A 23,805-nucleotide genomic window follows, 5' to 3' on the forward strand; every position below is an offset into this window, starting at 1 on the left:
GAATCTGTGGGACTGGGAACCTCCTGCAGGCAAGCCGCTGAAGGCAGCCTGCCTGCCGTGCTTGGGGCGGCAAAATACCTAGACCCTCCCCTGTCCAGAGCTCAACTCTCCTGAGAGTTAGAAAGCTTCTCCTAATAACTAACCTAAATCTTCCTTGCTGCAGATTAAGCCCTTTGCTGCTTCTCCTACCTTCAGTGGGCATGAAGAACAATTGATCCCTCTCATCTTTAGATGAGCCATTAACATATTTGAAGCCTGTTATCAGGTCCTCAGTCAGTCTTCTTTTCTCAAGACTAAACATGCCCAACTTTTTTCACCTTTCCACATAGGTCAGGTTTGCTAAACCTTTTATCATTTGTATTACTCTCAGCTGCACTCTCTCCGATTTGTCCACATCTTTCATAAATATGTGAAACACATTCAAGGCCACACAGAAACAAACATTATGTTTATAAATTAAGGTTAATTGTAACGTTCTATTGGTGGATCCTTTCTCGAACCTCCCTAGTGATTAACCTCCACATTTAATAACATTTAGCACCCTATAAAATCTTTCACCCATAGATATGAAAGCTCTTTGCAACAGTCCTGAGGCTTCAACTCTGCTGCTCCAACCCCTAGACCCATTCTCCTGCAAGAGTCATCAAATGTAACCTAGGATCCTGACTCCCAATGTCCCCCTTCTCTAACCACTAAAACCCACTCCCTTCTCAGAAAGTAGAATAGAACCCAGGAGTCCTGACTCCCAGGACCCACATGTTCTAACTTACTACATCCTATTCATGGAAGTAGATACCGATGCCAGCATTCTTGATTCTCTTAGAAGAACATTTTCCTCACTAGGACCTTTTTCATGGCTCTCTTCACATCCTTGTTCCTCAGAGTATAGATCAATGGGTTTAACATGGGGGTGATGATGTTGTACAGCAGAGAGATTAACTTGTCATTATCCAGTGAGTAGCTAGAGAGGGGTCTGACATAGGTGAAGATACTACTTCCATAGTAGAGCAGGACTGCAGTGAGATGTGACACACAGGTGGAGAAGGCCTTGCTCCTCCCCTCAGGGGAATGTATCTTCAGTATCCTTGAAACAATGTACCCATATGAAAGTCCAATGCACATGGTGGGGCTCCATCCCAAGAAGATGCTGGAGACCAGTATCATGGTGATATTGAATGAAATGTCTCCACAGGAAAGAGCCAGCAGTGGTGGGATATCACAGTAGAAGTAGTTGATCCTGTTGGCCTCACAGAAGGGCAGGTGGATAGTGAGGAATGTGTGCAAGGCTGCATTGAGTGCACCACTAAGCCAGGAGACTGACACCAGCAGAACACAAAACTTCCTGTTCATGAACAGCGTGAAGCGCAGGGGTTTGCATATGGCCATGTAGCGGTCGTATGCCATGGTGGCCAGCAACATGCACTCAGCACCCACAAAAAAGTGGAAGAAGAAGAGTTGTGTTGCACACCTTGCATAGGAGATACTGCTCCTGCCTGAGACGAGGTGCACCAACATCTGGGGGACAGTGGTGGTGGTCAGGCAGATGTCTAGGAGGGAGAGGTTTCCCAGGAAGAAGTACATTGGGGTTTGGAGACATGGTTCCACCAAGGAGAGGAAGATGATGAGCATGTTCCCCAAGATGGTGAAGATGTAGATGATGGAGATAACCCAAGACAGTAGGAAATGTAACCCCTGAATATTATGAAATCCAAGAAGGATGAATTCAGTTGGTGTGGTTTGATTCTCCATGACCACATCTTCACCTCGCTGCAGAAGAGAGGAGAATGGTCTATAAAGAAGGGAAAAAGAGTTATGATTCAAGAATTTGCATATTTCAGTTTGGTCTCTGGCAGAACCAGGAGTCTAGAATTTCTTCCTACTAATCCTCTCTAACCATTAGATCTCATTTCCCTCTCAGATCCAGGAATGGAGGCTTGACATCCTGATTACCTGACCCTGATCTGAACCCTAGAACCTTCTTGCCTTCTGGAGCTTGTATTAGACCCCAGGAATGTCACTGCTACAGCATGCCCCATTCCCAGGGCTGAAGAATGCTCGTGGCTCCTAGACCTCACTGCTCTAACCACTACAATACACTCCCTCCCAGAGCCTGTAATACAATCCATGAGACCTGTCTCCAAGCCCCCTGTTCTAATCTAGTAGACCCCACTCACCTGCCAAAACTTGGAATAGAAACCAGGAGTGCTGGCTCCCAACCTCTGCTTCTGTAACCAATAGACCCTACTCATGCCTCAGAGTTGAGAATAGAACCCAGGAGTCCTGATTCTGAGTCTCCCAGATCACTAAACAGCAGAGCTCACTCCCTTTCTGAGCTTGGGAGAGAACTCAAGAATCCTTCCCTCATTGGTAGGTCACACACCTTTACGAGTACCTGATGGGGGACATAGGAAAGCTCCTGATTCACCATCTTTGCTTTAACTCTTAGATACCAGTCTTTCCCTTAGCCAGGACTAGTGCTTGTGTATTGGAGAAAGTTTGTCCTTCCATGGATCATATCACACATATTCAAGTGATAAATAAAGGATTTTAATCTTCATGGACTGTAACTCTAGTACTACAGTCAGAGGCATGGTACTGTGAAAACAGTGACAGTGGAGAGAAAGATTATTACCACTAGCTAGTAAAATATAAAAACAATCTAATCTTCATTTCTTTAGCTGCTATACATTTCCAGATTTCATTCAAAATAAACATTTTAAAAAAGGATAAAAGGATAAGTATGAAATGTATGTACCTGTCAAAGACATAGTAGGTTACAATGTCTTTCTACTAAAGAGCCAGATTCTACCCTCCACAACTGTAAATTTCAATTAACTCAGATTAAGAGAGAGAGAGATGCATGTAGATGAAGAGTAAATAATTTGGTGAGATAGAATGATGAGGAGTGTAACTCATTTTTAATTAATAAAATATACAAAATATGCAATCATTTTATTCTTTCTTTAACTGCTTGATATTTCCACCATGCAAAGTATGGCAGTCCTCTTGGTATTGGGATCCATTTGTTTTCAGTTTAGCTAAATGACCAAAATTGCCGTTTCTCATGATTGCATATATGAAATCTATGTGCCCCTAAATGGCATGGTAGGTTAATACAAGGCTTTAAAGAAAAGCCATATTCTGCCTCCACAACACTGGAAAGTTTTGAATATTCCAACAGAGAGACAAATGGTCAGATAGATAGAGACAGAAAGAAACACACAAAAAGAGAAACAGGAAAATAATATTATGACAAGCGCTTGCTACCTATCTGATTCTGATAGATTCAATACGGGCTGTGAGACAGAGATGATGGTGATGGTGAAGGTGATGATTGTGAATGCTTTTATTAAAAGCATTAGTAAACGATAGTGGTAAAATATGGAATCACCCTATGTTTTATTTTGATCTATTTTATGTTTCCAGATTTTCAGCATACAAAGTGCCAAGTCCAATTGATATCAGGATACATTAGTTTTCTCCTTACCTAAATCAGAAAGATTATACTCTCTCATGTTTGCAAATTAGCTGTACATTCAGAAACAAAAGCACAACATAAATAAAATGTTTCTATTCAAAATTTCTGTGCCCTTCGGACACTACAGAAGAGTGAAATTGTGTACCCCATAGCACCGGAAAGTTTCATATAACTCACTAAAGCGAGAAATGGTGAAATAGACTAGATAGATGAAGGAGATTCAAAACATCCATGAAAGAATGAACATTCACAATCATTATAATAGCTTTAGTAATATGTGAAATGCCTCTCACATCCCAGTTCAAATAAATAAATGATGCTGGCTCTGCATTACTAACAATGGAGACCTTCTAGGAGATCTTGAATATGTATTCTTTAAAAGGATTCTTGAGAACACATCCCTAGAGCATTTGTGTTCAAATATGAAGCTGCTTTGGGTGGAATTCCAGTGGGGAGGAGGGGGAATGGGAGGGAGATATTGTCAGTTTGTTCTCTGGTGAAATAACTGTAACTGTACTGTGTAGTGGTGATGTAAATTGTATTTGGAAATAGTAGTGTTCATGTTGATGTAAGTCTATACCCACTGATATCCAAAGCCAGATTGTGGCTTTTTGGAGTGGAGCATAGATAACAGCCACTTTTCTGGTGTCTTTGACAATTTCTGCAGAAATAAACATCTAAACCCTATGGATGGAAAATAAACTCTCCATATATGACCCGATAAAGGACCCTACAGGGCTGTGAATGGAAACAGGTCTTGAGCATCTACAATTCTTAGGGGTCATTTGAAATACCCAGATTAAAATATCTGTTCTAACATCATTTAAATCAATGGATTTATGCCAGGGATGAATTTTGGTTCCATTACTTCTCAGATAGGGTGGTGACTCTGAAACCTACTGATGACATATTGGACCAGATTTTCAAACTTGGTTTCCCTAATGGTAAGGACTGAGACTGGGATTTTCAAAGAGGCCCAAGGGAGTTAGGAACCCAGCTAGCTTTGCACTATGTCCAATGGAAAGTGGGTGCCTAACTCCCTGGGGTCCTTTGAAAATCCCAGCTACAAATCTTTATTTGAGCAAAAAATTCTTTTTTGACCATTTGACAGCAGAAACTTTAAATGCTTATTGGATTTGGAGTGTAGTATGGTATTTTAGTTGGAGACTGAGATATGGGTGTGGTGTGAGCAGAGATATCAGACTCCATTTGCCTTAGCAGAGAACTAGAGAATGCTCTGTTACCATAAGATCCACACATTATTAACTTTGTCCTATGGTCTATCCTAGGCTGCTCTGGAAATCGGAGGACCAAGACCTCTATGAATTCAAGTCACCTCCACAGCTGATCAAGCTTCAGTAGCATACCATCACTTTTCCCCATTCCAAATTGACTGCTGCCTCTCTTTCAGGAAGAACCACTTATGCTTTAGGGAGTCAATAGGACTTATTTCTACCCTGTGATGTGTGACTAAATTATGACATGTAGATATAATAGTGTGAGGTTCTTTACAAAAATTTTAACTAGAGGTGAATTAGAGCCTAGAGAATTTAGTTTTGCCTTGAACCTGCAAGAAGGGAGTAACATCCCCAAATGGAATTTAGCCATGATAGCAGGGTTGACAGAAAGAATTTGACAAAATTATAAGCAACTGAAAGGAGGGATGTAATAGGATTGGGGTTCTCACACCTAGTGAGGGCCCTTGGTTGAGTGTGTGCAGGCTTACACTTTCTTTCACTATAGCCCTCCTTGGGCTCAGGTCCTTAATTAGTCCTGTAATCTATCAATGGTCTTGGCCTTGGTGTTGAGCCATACTCTCAGGGGTTTTCCACACCAGGCAATGTCCTTGCCCTCTCTGGGCCACCAAGGAGTTCCATTCCCCTTCTGGGGTGCCTCAAAATCCAGGCTACTACTCCCCCAGTGGCTAATGGGGGTGGGGGGACCCAGGCCTGCCCACTACTCTGGGTCCCAGCCCAGGGACCCTGTTGATAGCAGCCGTTCACTGTGTCCCTTTATCTAAGTCATACCGCTGCTTTAATTCCTCGGGCCACTTCCCTGCAGCCCTGCAGCTTCCTCACCCTTACCTCAGGATCTTGTCTGAATAGGGTCCCAGCTACCAGCCTAGAGCTCCTTCTCACTCCCTCGGCCAGCCACACACCATCCACACTCCACCAGGTCCAGCAAGGAACGGAATCATTCTGGCCCTGAAGCTCTTCTTTTACAAGCCTGCTGGGCCCTGATTGGCTGTGTCCCACATAACCCTTCTAGACAGCTTGGAGGATCCTCTCCACTGCCTTTTTCAGGAGCAGGGTGTGACAGAGCCATGAGGTCTTGAGCAGGGGGGCAGCTTGTAAAAGGACGAATTCTTCTGTTGGCCTAGCTACTGTTTCTCAGAGAGGTGGATTTACTACATCAATGGAAAAACTCATTCCACTGACAAAGTGTCTATGCAATAGTGACACAGCTGCAACACTGTAGCTGTGTGGCTGTAGTATTGACATGCAAATCTTCATTGGAGCAGGGAGTGAAACCTGGGTCTCAGGAGAATGGCTATAGAGATATTTCCACTCTCTCTATGCCTTCTAGGACTCTACAGAGCTAATTTCTAGAACATTCTCCTGGGATACTCGCATTCCACTCCCTGCTCCAATGAACATTTCAGTTCATACACAGAGTAGAACAGCTTCAACAGAGGAGATTGAGAGACACCTCTGAGCACACCTACCAGATTAGACCCCCACAAGTGAGATACTGAGAGAGCACCAAGTTTGTAAATGCCACTGGGGAGTTGGCATGAATCAGTGCTGAGCTGCTCAATGGGGTCAGTAATTTGATGGCTTCCCACAAGCCAACGGCAAAAATGTAGGCACCTCTGGGATTTTACTGGTGGAAACATAGGTACCTGAGGACAACTATCGGGCAGGGGTTTCATGACTGTTAATAGTGTCTAAATGTTGGCCTTAGGAACCTAAGTTAGGCAGTAAGGCATCTAAATCCCCCTTGTGAATCTAGCCCTAAGTCTTTAGAGGGTGTGGTTGCAAAAAAAACCTAGCAAATATGACCTGAGTGAAACCCCTGTGGCAATGTCTGAGTATGCAGAGAGCCTGAAACTATAGCTCGGAAATGTGAACTGCTTTATTTATTTCAGTGGGTGCTGTTACAGCCTGGCCCTGCCCTCCCCCTTGTAAGGCATCAGCCTGTTGTACTCAGACCCAAACTATGGTTCCCATGTGATTCTAACCCCTCTTGGTCTAGATAGTGACTGGTAACTGTCTCTAGCTCTGGGTCTCTTTTAGGCATATTTCCAGATGAGGACTCCCTGCATGACACCCTTCTTGGGCAGTGGGAGTCTGCAGTCCACCTGTCTTAGACCACAAACAACTGACTCATTTCTCCCATCCACTTATACCCATTCCCCCTCACCTGGCAGTGGGAGCCCAGACAAATCCTTCAGGGACAATGCAGCAGGAAAGCAAGAGACGCAAACACTTTACAACACAACGCCAGAGGTACAGAACTTAGAAGAACAACGTCCTCAAGGCACCCCTCTCAGTCTGATCTCACCACCCCTGGTTCTGGCCAGCATCCTTAGGTGATGCTGAGTCTCACAACCACATCCTGTTTCTAGGTGCTTTTCCTGAGGGAATTTTCCAGCTCCAAATCCTATCCCTGTTTGCTTCTGTGTAGCGAGTCAATCAAAGCCAGTGGCCCTGCCAGCAGAAAACCCATTGTTCCAGGATAGAAGAATCAGTACGCATTGATGGCCAGTGATGGATCTCTCCCTGTGAGTGATTTCCAAGGCATCCTGCACTCTAACAGGGGCAGCAGTGCTCAGAAAGATTGATGCTGTCAGGATGGGCCTCTTTTACACTAACATCTGGATGTTCTAAACCCACAAGGAGGTTACAATGGAAAACAAAGGTCTCAATGAAGGTGACAATCACAAAATTGCTAAAGCACATAGGCATGCTATGTCACCAGCCCTGTACAAACGTAACTCTGCATTCACAAATTCTTTGTGAGTGAATTTCCAGGTGTTTTTATTTTTGTTTGTTTTTTTTTTAACAGAAAATGCTGTTGGTAGGAGATTAGAAGTCATTTAGGCAGTTGTAGTTGTCAGACATTCATAGAAATGTAGGGCTGAGAGGGACCTCAAGAGGTCATCAAGTCCAGCCCTCTGTGCTAAGACAGGAACAAGTAAACCTGGAGCAGCCCTGCTAGGTGTTATCCAACTTGTTCTTAAAAACCTCCAGTGATGAGGATTCCACAACCTCCCTTGGAAGCCTGGTCCAGAATTTAACTGCCCTTCTTATTAGAAAGATTTTCCTAATCTATAACCCACATCTCCCCTGCTACAGATTAAGCCCATTGCTTCTTGTTTTATCTTCTATGGACATGGAGAACAATTTATCACTGTCCTCTTTATATCAGCCCTTAACTTACTTGAAGACTGTTGTCAGGTCCCATCTCAGCCTTCTTTTTTTAAGACTAAACAGGCCTAGTTTTTTTAACCTTTCTTCCTGTCAGGTTTTTGAACCCTTTGATCATTTTTGTTGCTCTCCTCCAGACCATGGCTGTTTGGGGGGCAAGTGGGGCAATTTGCCCCAGGCCTTGGCCCCACAGGGGCCTCCACGAGATTATAGTATTCTATACTATTGCAACTTTTTGTATGGAAGAGGCTCCTGAAATTGCTATGCCCCAGGCCCCCTGAAACCGCTGGGTGGCCCTGCTCCAGACTCTCTCCAATTTGTCCACATCTTTCCTAAAATGTGGATGTAATAAAATACAGACCAGACTTTAAATGTGACCTGCCATTCTGGATGCCTTCTGAATAAGCTGCCCCTTTCTGAGACCTTTCTCCAGCCCCAGGATTGAACCCCTTCCATGTGGCCAGCTCATGCCTCTACTTCTCTCTGGGGTGGAATCCAGAAATCCAGCCACACTCCAACGGGGTTGCCAGTTTCCCCCTTCATGGGTGCCAACCCCATTACCTCTCAGGTTCACATGTTCTTGGACTCTGCCAAAGCTCCCCGTTGGGACCCTGTGGTCAGGAATAATTTGCAGTGACACAGAAACAGGAGTATTTGTCCTAAATGTGCACAGTGCTTAGAGAAGCAGATTTTTAAAATAACAAAAAGACTTACAGGACCCACTGTCTTCCTTATGTTTGACATTCTCCTTCTGCCCCTTGGTAGACATGACCCACCCTTGGTGTCTCCTGTTCTCTCTGGGCACCAAGTCACAGCTTGACCACTGCAGTTCCTGCCTCTCACTCTGTCTGTCTGTCTTTCTTCACCCTGTTGGCTCTGTGTCTTTTTGTCAGGATCCAGCAGAGCTAACCGCTTCCTTTTTAACCTTTCAGAGTCTTTTGATCTCAGCCCTAGCCTTAGGAAGAGTAAAACATCCTAACATGGATGGTGCCAGCCAAGTTGGTTCTTCCCCTAGTTGATGATCCAGCCCTTGTTGTTTTAACCCTCTGAAGTGGGTACCTCAGAGGCTGAATTACCCTTCATAGGTTTGTTAACAGCACACTTTACAACCTCCTTTGCCTTAACATTACACAGTCATAGAATCACAGCATCAGAAGAGACTTCAGAAGGTCATCTAGTCAACCCCCCTGCTCAAAACAGGACCAATCCCCAGACAGCTTTTTGCCCCAGATCCCTGAATGTCCCCCTCAAGGGTTGAACTCACAACTGTGGGTTTAACAAGCTCATGCTCAGACCACTGAGCTATCCCCCCCAAGTCAGCTACCAATATAGAACTAAAAAGGGAAACCAAATTATACATCATATTGTTAGGCAATAATATTGACATTTTCCGACACCTCCCAAGTTGAGACACTTCAAATGGGGCTCAATGATCAGAAAAAAAACAACTGTATTTATAAGAACAAAGAAATGTTACTCCTGGTCAAGAATTTCCTCAGAGCTTCCTTGACTTCTTTGTTCCTCAGACTGTATATGATTGGGTTGAATGTTGGAATAATGATGGTGTACAACAGGGCGAGGGCTCGATCGGTGTCCACAGAGACATTGGAACTGGGCCTCAAGTAGGTGATAAAGGCACTGCAGTAGAATAAGATGACTGTGATTAGGTGTGAGGAGCAAGCAGAGAAAGCTTTGTGTCTCCCCTCTCCTGAGTGCATCTTCAGAATGGTGCGGATGATGCTTGCATAGGAGGTGATGATTAAGATTAAGGGGACTATTGTGAACACCCTAGTGAGAAAGGAAATAATGGCATTGATGAGCGATGTGTCCGTGCTCACCAGCCTAAGCACTGGGAGGACGTCGCAGAAGAAGTGGTTGATTTTATTCGGCCCATGGAAGGGTAACATGAATATGGTTGCCGTTTGCTCACATGCCACCAACTTGCCCACGATCCACACCATAGCTGCCAAGCTTAGGGTGACCTTTCTGCTCATGATGAGTGAGTAACGCATGGGGTTGCATATGGCAATGTACCTGTCATAGGACATAACAGTCAGCAGGCCACACTCTGTGCTGCCAAAGAAAAGGTAGAAGTACATCTGGACTGCACAACCCAGGAAGGAGATAGCCTGCTTTTCTGACAGGAGGTTGGTCAAGGTCTTAGGGATGACCACTGAAGTGTAGCAGATCTCCAAGACTGACAAGTTTCTGAGGAAGAAATACATGGGGGTGTGGAGGGCCAGGTCAGCAACCGTGACAGCGATGATAAGGCCATTTCCTATCAGTGTGAAGGTCCCACAGAACTCCTGTGCAGAGTTGCATTATTGCCTTGTTGTATAAAGTTTTTCTTCACCTTCCTCTGAGACATCAGATCTTTGAAATTGACAAAGTTATGACACTGATGGCAACAGTCTCAACATTTAGAGACAATCTTTTCTTGACCGTGAGTTTCGCCAATCATGATTATTAAGAAGAGTTGTTATATAAATAATAAAACCTCTGATTTATAAATATGTTTGTGAATAACATAGTAAGGACACTTCTCCAATGACCTGAGAGAAGTCTGTTCCAAGAAGATTGACTGTTTATAGCAGGTAGCTGAGCATCAGCTTTTCTGGGTTCAATTCCTAGCTCTGGGAGAGGAGTGGGTGTAGCAATTAAAGTGTGTTGGGTGGGTAGCTTGGAGGCAGATGAGAATCAAGATTTTTAGAGAACTGGGCACATCAGGGAGCTGGTTCTGAGTATGTATGTATGTCATAATCTCTCTCCTCCTTCCTGTGGAGGCCAACTGTCTTCTTTAATTGACAGCTTTTCAGAGAAGGGACCAAATTTTCAATTATACCCTTATTATGGGCAGATCAATAGATCCCCTGTCCTGTTTGGATCATCTGAGCATGGATATCACTCCCTACATGGTTGCAGACTTGGATTTTCAAAAGATCCTAGTGGATTTAGGCTCCAAAATGCAATTCAAAACCAAGGGAAGTTGGGTGACTGACAGTCTCAGCCTTTAATATTTTAGCCATATCATAAAGGTCTACAAAAATGACTGAATGACCATAGACTGGTGGACAGAGTCTGTAACTGGTTTCATTCCCCTGAAGAAAGTCTCAGTTTTCAACGGACTGGGAAGGACTAAGGAAAGGGATTCTTATTCTGGGACATGATTCCATTAAAACATGAAGGTGAAGACTCACAATCATCCAATTCCTATTGACTTTGAAAGGCATTTGGGAGCTTCCACAATTAGAATTTTGTGAGATTCCAAGTAGGCTGTCAATGTAGTTATGGAATACACATCTTGTACACCTTGACAAATTTCTTCACACCCATCCTGTCAAACTTTTCACACTCTAAATGTCAAAATTGGTTCTCATCCCTCAGTGCTGGTTGGTCAGGGGGCAGTGCTAAGAGACTTGTTCAGGACAGTGCTAAGGTTGGCATGATGTAGGTCCTGCACCCAATGAGCATCTGCTCTAGGGCACAGGCAGGAATTTTGGTAGTAGTTCCTCCTCTCCTCTTAAACAATCAGCACTGAAATCCAGAAATCACAGTTGTCAATATCTCCTGAAACCACGCTTCCCAGGGCATGAGTTATGAGAGGTTTTATCTCCAGCCCCCATGACACCTTCTGCATCCTGCCCACACTCCCATCTGTCTGTTGGTCTCAATCTAGGGCTCCATGCAGGTCCCATGGGAGCGTGAGCCAATTGGTGGGGCCTTGTGGTCAGTGGGGCCTCAAACTCCAGATAACTGTGCATCTAGCCCTATAATCATGACTCTTAGTTTTAGCTCAAATGCCTAAGCACACTGTGGAGAAAAACTCTTTCTGTTAAATATTCAAAAACTTTCAAATAAGAGTTGAGAAAGCTCACAGTGCACATCTCTGGATCCAGTAAGGGACATCTCCAATGAAAAAAGAAAGATGTGCCTTTACACCTTGACATCATCAAATTTCTAAAGTATATATTAACAAAATAAAATAAAATAAAACTTTTCTTAAAGGGAAAACAATAATAATAAATCTTTCAGGGTTTCTGTATATAACACATTCCCCTTCAACATCGTCCCCATCTTTCCCAACACACACATTCACACACAGAGAGAAAGGATTCAAACCCAGTTTTATTTTTATTCCACCTTTAATACTAATAATTCATATGAGCTATGCCCTGATCCCCATTCTGGGAGGAAAAAAATATCCATAAAATCAAATGTGCAAACTTGCATGGAAAACTTGCAATTGAATATTTTATTTTATTTTATTTTATCTTCCCATCCATCAACCCACACAGAAGAAAGGACGAGCTTCCCAAAATTTAGACAATAAAATTCTTATGAAAATATTGGGTGAAAGAACAGTGTCTCAGGCAAAATCTTGAGCCATGGTTCTGTGGGACCAAGAATATGTATCCCCTTTTTACATCACCATTAACAGAGTTCCACTACAGCAAAGAAGCTGGCAACCTCTAATTGGACCAGGGTGAAAGGTTTGCATAGGGGTGTTTCACTGAGTCAGTCATTCTCCTCTGCCCAGGTCACAAGAAATGGAAAGGAAGAGTAGCTAACCATGGGAACATGTCTCCATCACTTGGAGTCTTTAAGTCAAGACTGGACATTTCTTCCTAGAAGATACAACTAGAAGCGATATGCTTAATGCAGGAATCATAGGGTGGGAATTTCTGGCCTGTGTTGTGCATAGGGTTAGCAGAATTTATTTTTCTAAATAATTTTGATGGATAATATCAATGCTTATTTTTAAACTATTTTTAGGTTTTTATTGATTTAAATTTTCATGGTTTTGTGAAATTATGGGGGAAGGAGTATTTAATGACAACAGACATTGAGATTCAAAAAGCTAAAGCTATATAAACCATTAAAACACAAATTCTCAACATCCCATGTCAAAATAAACAATGAATATCCTAAAATCTACAAATCATACTTTTTTTTTTTACTATTTGTTTGCTTATAATAAGCCTAATTCAAAAGTCTTAATCACTGGATTTTCACTCTAAAAATTTTAAGCAAAATTTTTCTTAATTTGCCTATAATTATTATTAGAGGCAATGTTTTTTCTCAGTTTGTATTTGTGTGGCAAAATTGATGTTTACTGACATTTATTGATACACATCAAATCTTCCCAAGTCTAGTTGTGCAGGAGGTCAGACTCAATGATCAAAATTGGACCTTCTTGGGCACATCATAGTCTCGTCTCCTGAGGGCTGTGATACTTTGGTCTCCTTTTGGTTGTTGGATTTAGTGTGTGGGTGTGGGGCAGGGGAGGGGAGGTGTGCCAGTGTCCTGTGCTATAGAGGGAGAACACAAGAACAGAACATAAGAATGCCCGTACTGGGTCAGACCAAAGGTCTATCCAGCCCAGTATCCTGTCTACTGACAGTGGCCAATGCCAGATGCCCAGGAATGAGTGAACCTAACAGGTAATGATCAACTGATCTCTCTTCTGCCATCCATCACCCCCCTCTGACAAACAGAGGCTAGGGACACAATTCCTTACCCATCTTGGTTAACAGCCATTAATGGACTTAACCTCCATGAATGTATCTAGTTCTCTTTTAAACCCTGTTATAGTCCTAGCCTCCACAACTTCCTTAGGCAAGGAGTTCCACAGGTTCACTGTGAGCTGTTGGACTAGTTGATCTGGCCATTCCTTCTGGCCTTAAACTGTATTAGTTCATCTACACTGTAATAAAAATCCCATGGCATCGAGTCTCAGAGCCTAGGTTATTTGACTCGAGCTCGCAGGGCTTGGGCAGAGGGGATAAATGTAGCCGTGTATGTGTCTGAGCTTTGACTGAAACCTGGGCCCTGAGACCCACTTGCATCACAGGTTTTCAGAGCCCGGCCTCCAGCCTGAGCCCAAACGTCCACACTGCCATTTTTAGCCCTGCGGCCCAAGCCCCACGAGCCCAAGTCAGCTGACCGGGGCCAGCAACAGCCTTGCCATGAGCCTTTTTATTTCAATGTAGACATGCGCCCTGATCCCACCAGTCTGATTGTGGATTCCTAGAAGTTAGGCCTTGCAATGCCTAAGTCCCTTTCTGGATCCAGCCCTAAGTCATTATTTTACATTCTTACTTTGTTTTAGTCTATGGAATTCACCAAAACAGTATCTACCCACTTTCAACAAGGAAAATAAAGCATTACAAGTTCATACTACCAAAGACCTAGAATGAAGTAAGGGCTACACAACCTCTGAGCTTTAAAATGTAAATCAGCTGCACTCATCATTATTTTATCTTTCAAAAAATACAGTAGCATTTCTGAATTCTATCTGAATTCTTATAAAATTTGTTTCTCAGGCTGTATATGAAGGGATTGGCCATAGGAGTCAGAATTGTGTAGAAGACAGAGAACACTTTGTTTAGGTCTCTGAGTGTGTTGGTTTTTGGTAGCAGATACACAATGATCAGGGTCCCATAGAAAATTGTCACCACAATGAGGTGAGAGGGGCAGGTAGAAAATGCCTTTTGCCTCCCAGAGGTGGAAGAGATTTTCAGGATGGTGGAGAAGATACAAATGTAGGATGTGACAGTTAAAGCAAATGGGAGCAGGGTAAATAAAGCAGCCACAATGGTGATTACAAGCTCCACCTGGTAGTTATCATTGCAGTAGAGATTTATTATTTGTGTAGATTCACAGAAGAAATGATCAATTTCATTGGCACCACAGAAAGTTAATTGTAACATAAGAGAAACTATTACGATAAGAGCTAGAAATCCATTTATCCAAGACCCAGCTGCTAGCTGGAGACAGAAACTGCCATTCATAAGGGTTGCATATTGCAGTGGTTTGCATATCGCTAGATACCGATCATAAGACATCACTGCTAGGAGATAACACTCGGTGGCTGCAAAGAAACCAGCAAAGTAAAATTGTGCGATGCAGCTACCAATAGAAATGGTTCTGTCCCCAGTCAGCAAACTGGCCATAATCCTTGGCAGGACGGTGGAGGTGTAGCAGGTCTCCAAGCAGGACAAGTTCCCCAGGAAGAAGTACATGAGGGTGTGAAGTTGCTGATCAGTCACAACTAGCACAACAATGAGGATGTTGCCGGCCATGGTCACAATGTAAATCACAAGGAACAGCAGAAAGAGAAGAATCTGCAGTTTGGAGACAGTCCCAAATCCCAGGAGGATGAATTCTGTGAGGGAAGTTTGATTTCCCTGTTCCGTGACTGTCATGGAGGAAATGAATCAAACTCTACAATACAAGAAGAATGGCAGTTGTTAAACATCAATATCACATTATTAATTTAGAATCATTAATGTTCAAATGCTCCCTCTCCTTCATGTCACCCGCCCAAATTCTGGGCTGAGCACATAGACTGATAAGCTGGGAGTGAAACAATGGAGGCTGATGACATCTGAGAGTGAATGAGAAAAAATGACACACAAATGTGCTACTAAAGCAAGCTCAGATTTGTGTAAAGACCCTAATTTGTCTGATTAACAACAGAATAAGCATAGTTCCCTTCATTCTGCTCCCAAGAGCTGACACTAATGGTGTGCAGTGAGGAAACCAGTTCAGCAGGAGAAATCTGGCAAATTAAGGTGTAGGCACTGGATTCCCTGACTTCAGACAGACTCATTTGGGCTCATAACACACCCCACAATTTTTCTGGCTGAGAATCATCTTGTTTGGACTTCAGAAACTTCCTTTGTCCCTGACAGAAACGAACTCTCTATGAATGTGGTTGTGCCAGTCCAAGCCCTCACTTCTTAAGCATTTTTAGGTAGTCATTGTTTGATTTCATTTACACTGTACCATGTAGATCAGTTTTTATGCCGCTTCGTGATCATCACATATTAACTTTTGGATTTCTCTACCAAGGAATATTGTTGATTCAAACTGCTTAGTGATGTTCTGACAATTGAATGATCAAAATCCCCATTGTCATCTACCCTAGCAAAGCTGTAATTTACAAGAGATATAAACTCACATGATTCAGAAAATATGCCATCCATCATGTCTGAGGTATTTTATTTTTTGTTCACAATTCCTTTTTATCTGTTTTGTTTCCATTTCCCACTCTGAACTTCCACAACTTTAAAAAAGTTACTGAGAGTTAAAAGGAAAAATGAAAGTCTTTTTGCCATTCAGTATTTTTTTAAAAAATTGAGGATTTCTTTTTAAATGTATTGCATGGCAAAAAGAAAAAAAAGAATAAAAACAGGGGAAGATTGGGGGAAAATATCACTATTCATTTTATTGCACTCAGTGGTAAATAGGAAAAAAAAAAGAGGAAAAAACCCAAGAAGTTTAAATGTCGGAGGGGTTGCCGTGTTAGTCTGGATCTGTAAAAGCAGCAAAGAATCCTGTGGCACCTTATAGACTAACAGACGTTTTGGAGCATGAGCTTTTGTGGGTGAATACCCACTTTGTTGGATGCATGAAATGTTTTCTTGTATTGAAAAAAGAAGACTGTCAGGGATCTAACAGTCTACAAATATGTCAAGGACCATTATAAAGAGGATGGTGATCAATTGTTCTCCACATCAACTGAAGGTAGGATAAGAAGTCAGAGCTTGTTCTGCAGCAAGAGACATTTAGGTTAGATATTTGGGAAAGAAAACCTATTGATAAGGTGGTTCAACATTGGAAGAAGTTACCAAGGTGAGCTGTGGAATCCCCGTCACTGGAAATTTTTAGAACAGGTTGGACAAACACCTGCCTGGGATGGCCTAGTCATAATTGGTCCTGACTCAGCACTGGGGGAAGGAGTAAGTGACCTCTCAAGGTCCCCTGCAGCCCTACATTTCTATGATTCTATCCAGAGTTTAACAACAGTTCTGGAAAGTATCTTACACCTTGGAGTTAAGGGTTTAAGCCCACCTCTAGCTATCAGAGTTCAGGATGAGATCTGATGTGGGGGGCAGATCATTCCACTGGTATTATTGCAGCGTTATTACACATTCTTCTGCAGTCTCTGGGGCTGCCACTGTCAGAGACAGGATACTGGGATAAATGGACCTCGGATCTGTTCTTCATTGATTGGGTTATTTAAAAGTAAAGTGGAACAGACATTGGGCTGGAGGGGACAGAGTTTTCCTTTCTTGTCTCTAGATTCTAGAATTCAGTTCCAGGTTCCACCAGTGATGGTGAGCAATAGGAAGACATTTCCCCTCTCTCTGCCTCAGTCCACCCGTCGGTTATATGGCAATATTAACACTGACTGGCATCTCTGGGGGAAGGCGAGACTGAATCACCACTGATTGCACAGCCCTTTGACAGCACTGCAAGGCAGGCTCTATCTTAGTGCATGGGAGCAGTAGTATGAGGATAACACTCTCCTTCAACCACAGGATATTCAGCCTCCAGTCCAGCTTGGATCTCTCAGGATTTGGTGACCAGGGTTCAAGTTCTTCTCTCTTGTTTCTCCCCAGAAATGTGGTTCTCTCAGTAAAGAGATCTGGGTCCCCCTGATGGGATGAGCAGGTGCTGAGATCTCACTTGGACCATGTTCTCCTCCCTCTGTTGATGGGGTGTGGTTACCTACTCATAGAAAGGTAGGGCTGGAAGGGACCTTAAGAGGTCATCTAGTCCAGTCCCCGATATTGAGGCAGGAACAAGTAAACCTAGATCACCCCTAATCTATTCTTAAAAACCTCTGAAAATGAGGATTCCACAACCTCTCTTAGTAACCTGCATAACTACCCTTAAGAGTTAGAAAGTTATTCATAATATCTAACTTAAATCTGCCTTGATGCAATTTGAACTGATTACTTCTTGTCCTACCTTCAGTTTCATATTTGTATCCTTTGCAGGAGAAGGTTGTGTCTCCGCTGATGCCATTTCTGGGGGTGTTTTTCTATCAGCTAACTCTGGGAAGTTCCTGCTGCTTGCAACACTGACAGCATAAAAATCAGTCCTGATGCAATCAGCCTGCTTAGCTCAAAGGAGTTCTCTCCTCTCTGCGGGATGATTGAGTTGCATGACTGAGAGGTCCTGCTGTACCTAGCCTCCCTCAGTGAGACAACATACCCCAGTAAGGGTTGTCCACATTGGTCAAGTATAATGGGCTGGGCTGTCAAAGTGGGGAGCATAGTAATTGGACAGTAAGATTTCTGTGAAATATTGTCTACTTGGTCCAGACTTTGCAAATTAGACATTTCAATCAGGATTTTCAAATCAGCCTCAAAAAATTAGGCACTTCACCACCCTGAAAAATAAATTGAATCTGGAGGCTTAACTCTTTTAGGCTCTTTTGAGAACCCCAGTCTTGGCGGGGGTGGGAGTTGCACACAGAAAAGCACACAGAAAAGCTGATGGAAACATTTTTAACTGTTAAACCTGCTTTATAATTGAGCCAAATATGCCTCTCTGGCAATTTGATTCACACAGTGAAGAAATATAATAACCAACAACACAGAGATGTTCCCCCATTCGGTCCCTTCTCACACATGCACAGGTCTGAAGACTGAAAGATGTAAACCACTAGGAAGGGGGAGACACATTGTGCCAGTGGGTTACACAACTATTTGCTAGACAACAGAAGAATGTTGGGAGTTGGGACTCCAGGGTTATATCCCAGGTCCTGGAGGAGTAAGAGCTATAGTACTTGCAGATAATAGTACATCTATCCATATTGATTTGGCAGAGGCTTGTTTAATGTTACTGTGGCTGAGAGGATGTGTTATTAGAGACTGGCTAAATTTGTGAGGGGCTACATTGAAGGGAGGAGTTGTGGGGACTAGTAGGAAGCTGGAAGAATGTAGGGGGAAGAGTGGGTGGATGCCGGGGTCAGCAACCTTGCAGAAGCGGTGTGCCAAGTTTTCATTTACTCATTTTAATTTAAGGTTTCGCATGCCAGTAATACCTTTTAATGTTTTTTAGAAGGTCTCTTTCTATAAGTCTATATATTATAAAACTAAACTATTGTTGTATTGTAAAATAAATAAGTTTTTCAAAATGTTTAAGAAGCTTCATTTAAAATTAATTTAAAATGTTGATCTTATGCCGCCGGCCCACTCAGCCCACTACTGGTCTGGGGTCCTGTTCAACTAGGCCAGCAGCGGGCTATGCGGGGCCGGCAGCCGGGACTCCGGATCGGTAGTGGGCTGAGCGGCTCAGCCACTGCCGCTCCGGGGTCCCATCCGCCAGCTCCTGCCAGCCGGGATCCTGGCTGCCAGACCTGCTCAGCCCACTGCCGGTCTGGGGTCCCGGCCCTGCCCACGTACAGTGGGTACCGACCTTCTCCCTGGTTCTGGCCCATTCTCTTCCTCTCTGCACTGAGCTGAGGGTGGAGTGCAGTGAGCACAGGTCTGGGGGTGAAGGGTCTGGCCAGGAGCTAGAATGAGGGAGGGCGCTCAGGATTGGGGCACAAGGTTTGAGTATGGGGCACTTACCTGGGCAGCTCCCATTTGGTGCGAGGGGTGCAGGTGGGAAGAGGGAAGGGTGCAGGAGCTCCTGTTTGGTGTTCAGAGGGGATGGGGTTGTGGGGGGTGCAAGAGTCAGGATGTGGAAGGTACATAGGGTGTGGGGGGCTGAGTATGTAGGAGGGTGCAAGAGTCAAAGCAGAGGGATGGGGGCATGTGAGAGGGGTGCAGATGTGAGGGAGGGGCGGGCTGGGTATGTGTGAGGGTGCCAGAGTCAGGGTTGAGGTCATGGAGGGAAAGTGAAGGAGTCAACCAGAGGTCTGAGTGTGTTTGAGGGGGGTGCAGGGCTCAGGGCAGGGGTCTGGGCTGTGTGGGGGGCTGCAGAGCTCAGGGCAGAGGGCTGGGTGTGTGTGTGTGGGGGGGTCAGGGCTGAAGGCTGGGTGTGTGTGAGGGGCAGTCAGGGCAGGGGGCTGGAGGGGATATGCCCCTATCCCACCCACCCACTTCTTCCCCAAGGCCCTGCCCCCACTTCTTCTCTGCCTCCACTGGGAGCAGCGAGTGTGCTGACTCTGCTCCTTCCCGACACCCTCCTTCACAAGGGACATCAGCTGATCAGCCAGCAGGGAGAAGTGGAGGAGGGGCAGGAACCCAGCACACTACGGGAAGAGACAGGAGAGCCGGCAGAACCAAGCTTCTGTCTGCCCCCTGCCCCGCGGGGGGAGCGGAAGACGTAGAAGTGCAGGCTGAGCTGGGCTGGGCAGGATTTTTAATGGCACCCTGCTGAATCCCGGCAGGCAGCAGCATGCCATTAAAAATCGGCTTGTGTGCCGTATTTGGCACGCGTGCCATAGGTTGCCGATCCCTGGTGCAGTGCTTAGGGAGTTATTCCAGGCCTTGGAAGCCCTGTGTTCCAGTCCCAGCTCCACCAAAGACTGCCTGTTTGACCAAAGCAATCTCTGTGCCTCAGTTCCCCAGCTGTGTAATGGAGATAACAGATGTTCCCCACCCCCTGGGGGTATTGTGAGGAGAAATACACTAAATACTGTGAGTCACTCACATACTACACAGATGGTGGGCAGGTAAGTACCTTAGGCAGAGGCAGGGCTGTCTCTGCACACACCCAGAGGAGGTGAAATTGCCCATGCAGCAAACCTAGTGTCTGACACTGGAATTACACATGCAAAGAGGCTATGATGTCAACAAACCTCTGGGTGGAAAGGGAGCAGAAATGTGAGCGTGGGAAATGCCGCAGTGATGGCGATGGAGAGGCACTCAGGCAGGGGCTGTCTGATAATGACTAAGGAGCACCCTGTCCTGCCTGTTCAGGTCTCTCTCAGCAGAGTAGAGGAAGTGATCAGATTTAGATTAGCCCAGGGGCTGTGCCAGCCTTTTCCCAGTGGGGGTTGAGGTGGGTTAAACAGAAAATAGGATGGGGGGGCTGTGCCCCCCTCATCATGAGGCCCTGTCCTTCTCCATGGCCCCACCCCATACTCCTCCTCAGGTAAGTGCCAGTCCTGCCGCCTCCTCCCCCCAGGCCCTGTCCCCTGGCCAGAAGCTGGAAGCCGGAGCAGGGCAGTGTGGGGTGGCTAGTGCACTGGCTGGCACCAAGGTGCAGACTGCCATGAGCTCCCCGGTCTCCTGCTGGTGTTTGTGCCTGGGGGGGGGCAGATTGCAGGGGCTATTTTCCTTACTCCCACCCCCAGCCACTGCTGCTCTCCATCCACCCAGCTCTGATGGTAGAGCAGAGAGAGTAGCAGCTGCTGGCCAGCTCTGAAGACAGCAGCGGTTCAGGAGTAAGGCTGTTGGGGGGGACACCAAAGCAGCCCCCGGTCCATTTCCCCACCCACTGGGGCATGCCATCCACCGTGGCCTGGACTGACCCGCTCCTGGGCCCTGCCCCCCCATGTTCATTGCTCCTCAAGGGCTCTGCTGGCCCCAGAGTTGGGTCCCCCAACAAGGGCTGGGTCCACCTGCCTGGGCAGATGTTACAGGATGCAACAGTTGAAGAGTGACAGGGAGCTGAGCAGCAGCCAGTGCCCTGGGGCCCCAGGCACCAGCAGCAGGAGGAAATGGGACAGCACCACTGTCACCCACACCGTGACACCAGCCATCAAGGCAGCCTTCTTGCACTGCCTGGCTCCAGCTTCCAGCCTCCGACCTGGCCAGGGGGCGGTGCTGGAGAGGAGAGGAGACAGGGCCAGCACTTACATGAGGAGGAGCAGGGGGAGTGGCCACAGTGAGGAGTGGGGTCTCATGGCAAGAGGGAGGCACAGTCCCCCCTACATTCTGTTTAACCCACCTCAGCCCCTCCACCGGGAAGAGTCTGGTACTGCCTCTGCCCAGGGCTGTGGCTGCTCTTCCCCTGCCGCCCTTCGACTGTTGCAGCCTGTAACATCTGCCCAGGCAGGTGGACCCAGCTCTGGGGCCATCAGAGCCCTCAGGGAGCAGCGACAGTGGAGGGCAGGGCCCAGGAGCCTGGGCTGATCAGTCCAGGCCATTGTGGGGAGTCTGGACCCTCCACCTACCCTGGGTGGTGCACTCTGGCCAGCAGAAACATGGACCGGGGGCTGCTCTGATGCCCCCTGGCCCCCTGTCCAGGCTTACTCCTGCACAGCCGCAGTTGCCTTCAGAGCTGGACAAATTTGGAGGTGGCTATTGCTCCCGCACCCACCCCCCATGCCACCCCTGCCCCCTACCCTTACCTGGACAACATCCCTCCCATCTAGCTTTCCTGTGTGGCCTAATGACAGGAAAGGAGAAGAAGGGGTTATGTCCAGTGTTCTCCAGCCTCATGCAAGTAGTCTTGGGATCACGACAGTGCTTCTTCATTTTTTTTTCATCTATGGTTGCAGTTTGAGGTGCAAGAGATTTGAGTCTCTACACAAGTTTGTATTTATCTAAATACACCATAATGGCAAAAAATCTCTACTCATTCCTCACAACCTGTCTGTCACCAGCTGAATCCCACTGAGGTCCACTCAAGATTGTGACTTTCTCTGAAAAATGTGTTTTTAATGGCACAAAGCAAGATTTTTATGCACAATCTCCATGAAAGTGCAGCCTTTTGTGTAAACTAATTTTATTTTATTTTTACATGAATTTCCTATCAAGATAGCACCCTGTGACAGAGAGAAACTTTGCAATGCAACAGGTCAAAGAAAGAGGCCCTGTGTATTCTATGAGTTGCAGATTGGTGAGAGGCAAGGAGAGGGGAATGGTGTCTCTTTCTCCCTCACTTCCAAGAACTGGCATCAAGGCCCCTATCACTTCATTTGCATGGTAGCTGGAGTGGAAGGTTGCTCTTTTCCTCTCTCACCATGTTACTATCAACTGGAATGAAGCTACAGGACGCCCTCACTCATGACGGCTGTTAAGAACCACATGGAAAGACATACAAAGAGGAAGCAATTTGCAGTGCATGCACAACACACTGAGATACCTGAACAAAGATTCCTAGATGTTCTATGCTATCCTGACCCTACCAATCAACCCTTTCAGATGTAGCCTGAGAAACAAGAAAGCCAATGCAATGAGCAAAGCTCTCAGTGAGTTTGTGGCTTTCACAAGAATTCAGACGTCCCTAGCTAATTGTTTTAGTCTGAAAAGAAATGAGGATGATCTGAGATGATTTACTGCATCATAGACACAGCATCCATGTGGTGAAATCTTGGCCCACTTGACGTCAGTGATAAATCTTGATTTGACTTCAACAGAGAATGGATTTCACCGCATGTCTCTTCTGTAGCTGGCCAGTTGAAATAGCATGTGAGAAAGTGATGACATACTGAGAATTTCTGATATCCTCTCACCTTTTGGCAGAGTGACAAAAGTTTTTAATGCACTTTGTTCATTGAAAGCTGGGCAGGTTTTGACATTTTTATAGAAAAAATATATTTTTATTATGTTTTCCATTTTATTTGATGACACACCAAAATGAAAGTTTTTCATTTTTATTTTTTTATTTTTTAGTGTAGGGTAGAGATTGTGTCTAGAGCACTGGGCCTAGTGTATGACTTAAGGCTTGAATCATAGTCAGCAAAGTCAGGCCTTGCCAGGAACCAAAGTCAGGCCATGTGTTAAATTAGATCCATACAAGTTTACTGTCTGATCTGTGACATTGGCAAAGGTGTTGCTAGTGTTGCTAAAACACCGGCACTCCTAAAAAAACCCCAAATACTGAATAAGTGTGTGAACACACTCCAGAAGATGAGCACAGGTACATCCTTACCTAACACAAGATAAGAGCAGGGCCACCCAGAGGATTCAGGGGCCTGGGCAAAGCAATTTTGGGGGCCCCTTCCATAAAATAAAAGTTCCAATACTGTAGAATACTATATTCTTGTGGGGGCCCTTGTGGGGCCTGTTACAAATTTCCCCACTTGCCCCACCTCACCCCCCTCCCCGGGCAGCCCTGGGTAAGAGGGTTTGACAGAACTGATGAATAGGGATGTTTTACCCAAGACATCTGGAGCAAGATACTAGGGGAGGTAAGAAGCAGATATCATGAAACACGTGAGGTGGTACGCAAGTTGTTTGTCTCAGTCTGTAATGTTGGGGT

The 23,805-nt window shown here is 45.2% G+C and overlaps 2 protein-coding genes across 2 annotated transcripts; both read right to left on the bottom strand.

Annotated features, from left to right (window-relative positions):
• Positions 1-819: 819 nt before the first annotated feature.
• Positions 820-1,843, bottom strand: LOC115657477 (olfactory receptor 5V1-like). Its single transcript, XM_030575382.1, has one exon. It carries the CDS (start codon positions 1,747-1,749, stop codon positions 820-822), a length of 930 nt encoding a protein of 309 aa, XP_030431242.1. The 5' UTR covers positions 1,750-1,843.
• Positions 1,844-9,362: 7,519 nt separating this feature from the next.
• LOC115657577 (olfactory receptor 10A7-like) lies at positions 9,363-10,133 on the bottom strand. Its single transcript, XM_030575620.1, has one exon. The coding sequence runs from the start codon at positions 10,131-10,133 to the stop codon at positions 9,363-9,365; it is 771 nt and encodes a 256-aa protein (XP_030431480.1).
• Positions 10,134-23,805: the final 13,672 nt, after the last annotated feature.

Source organism: Gopherus evgoodei, chromosome 9 (assembly GCF_007399415.2).
Source record: "Gopherus evgoodei ecotype Sinaloan lineage chromosome 9, rGopEvg1_v1.p, whole genome shotgun sequence".
NCBI lineage: Eukaryota > Metazoa > Chordata > Testudines > Testudinidae > Gopherus > Gopherus evgoodei.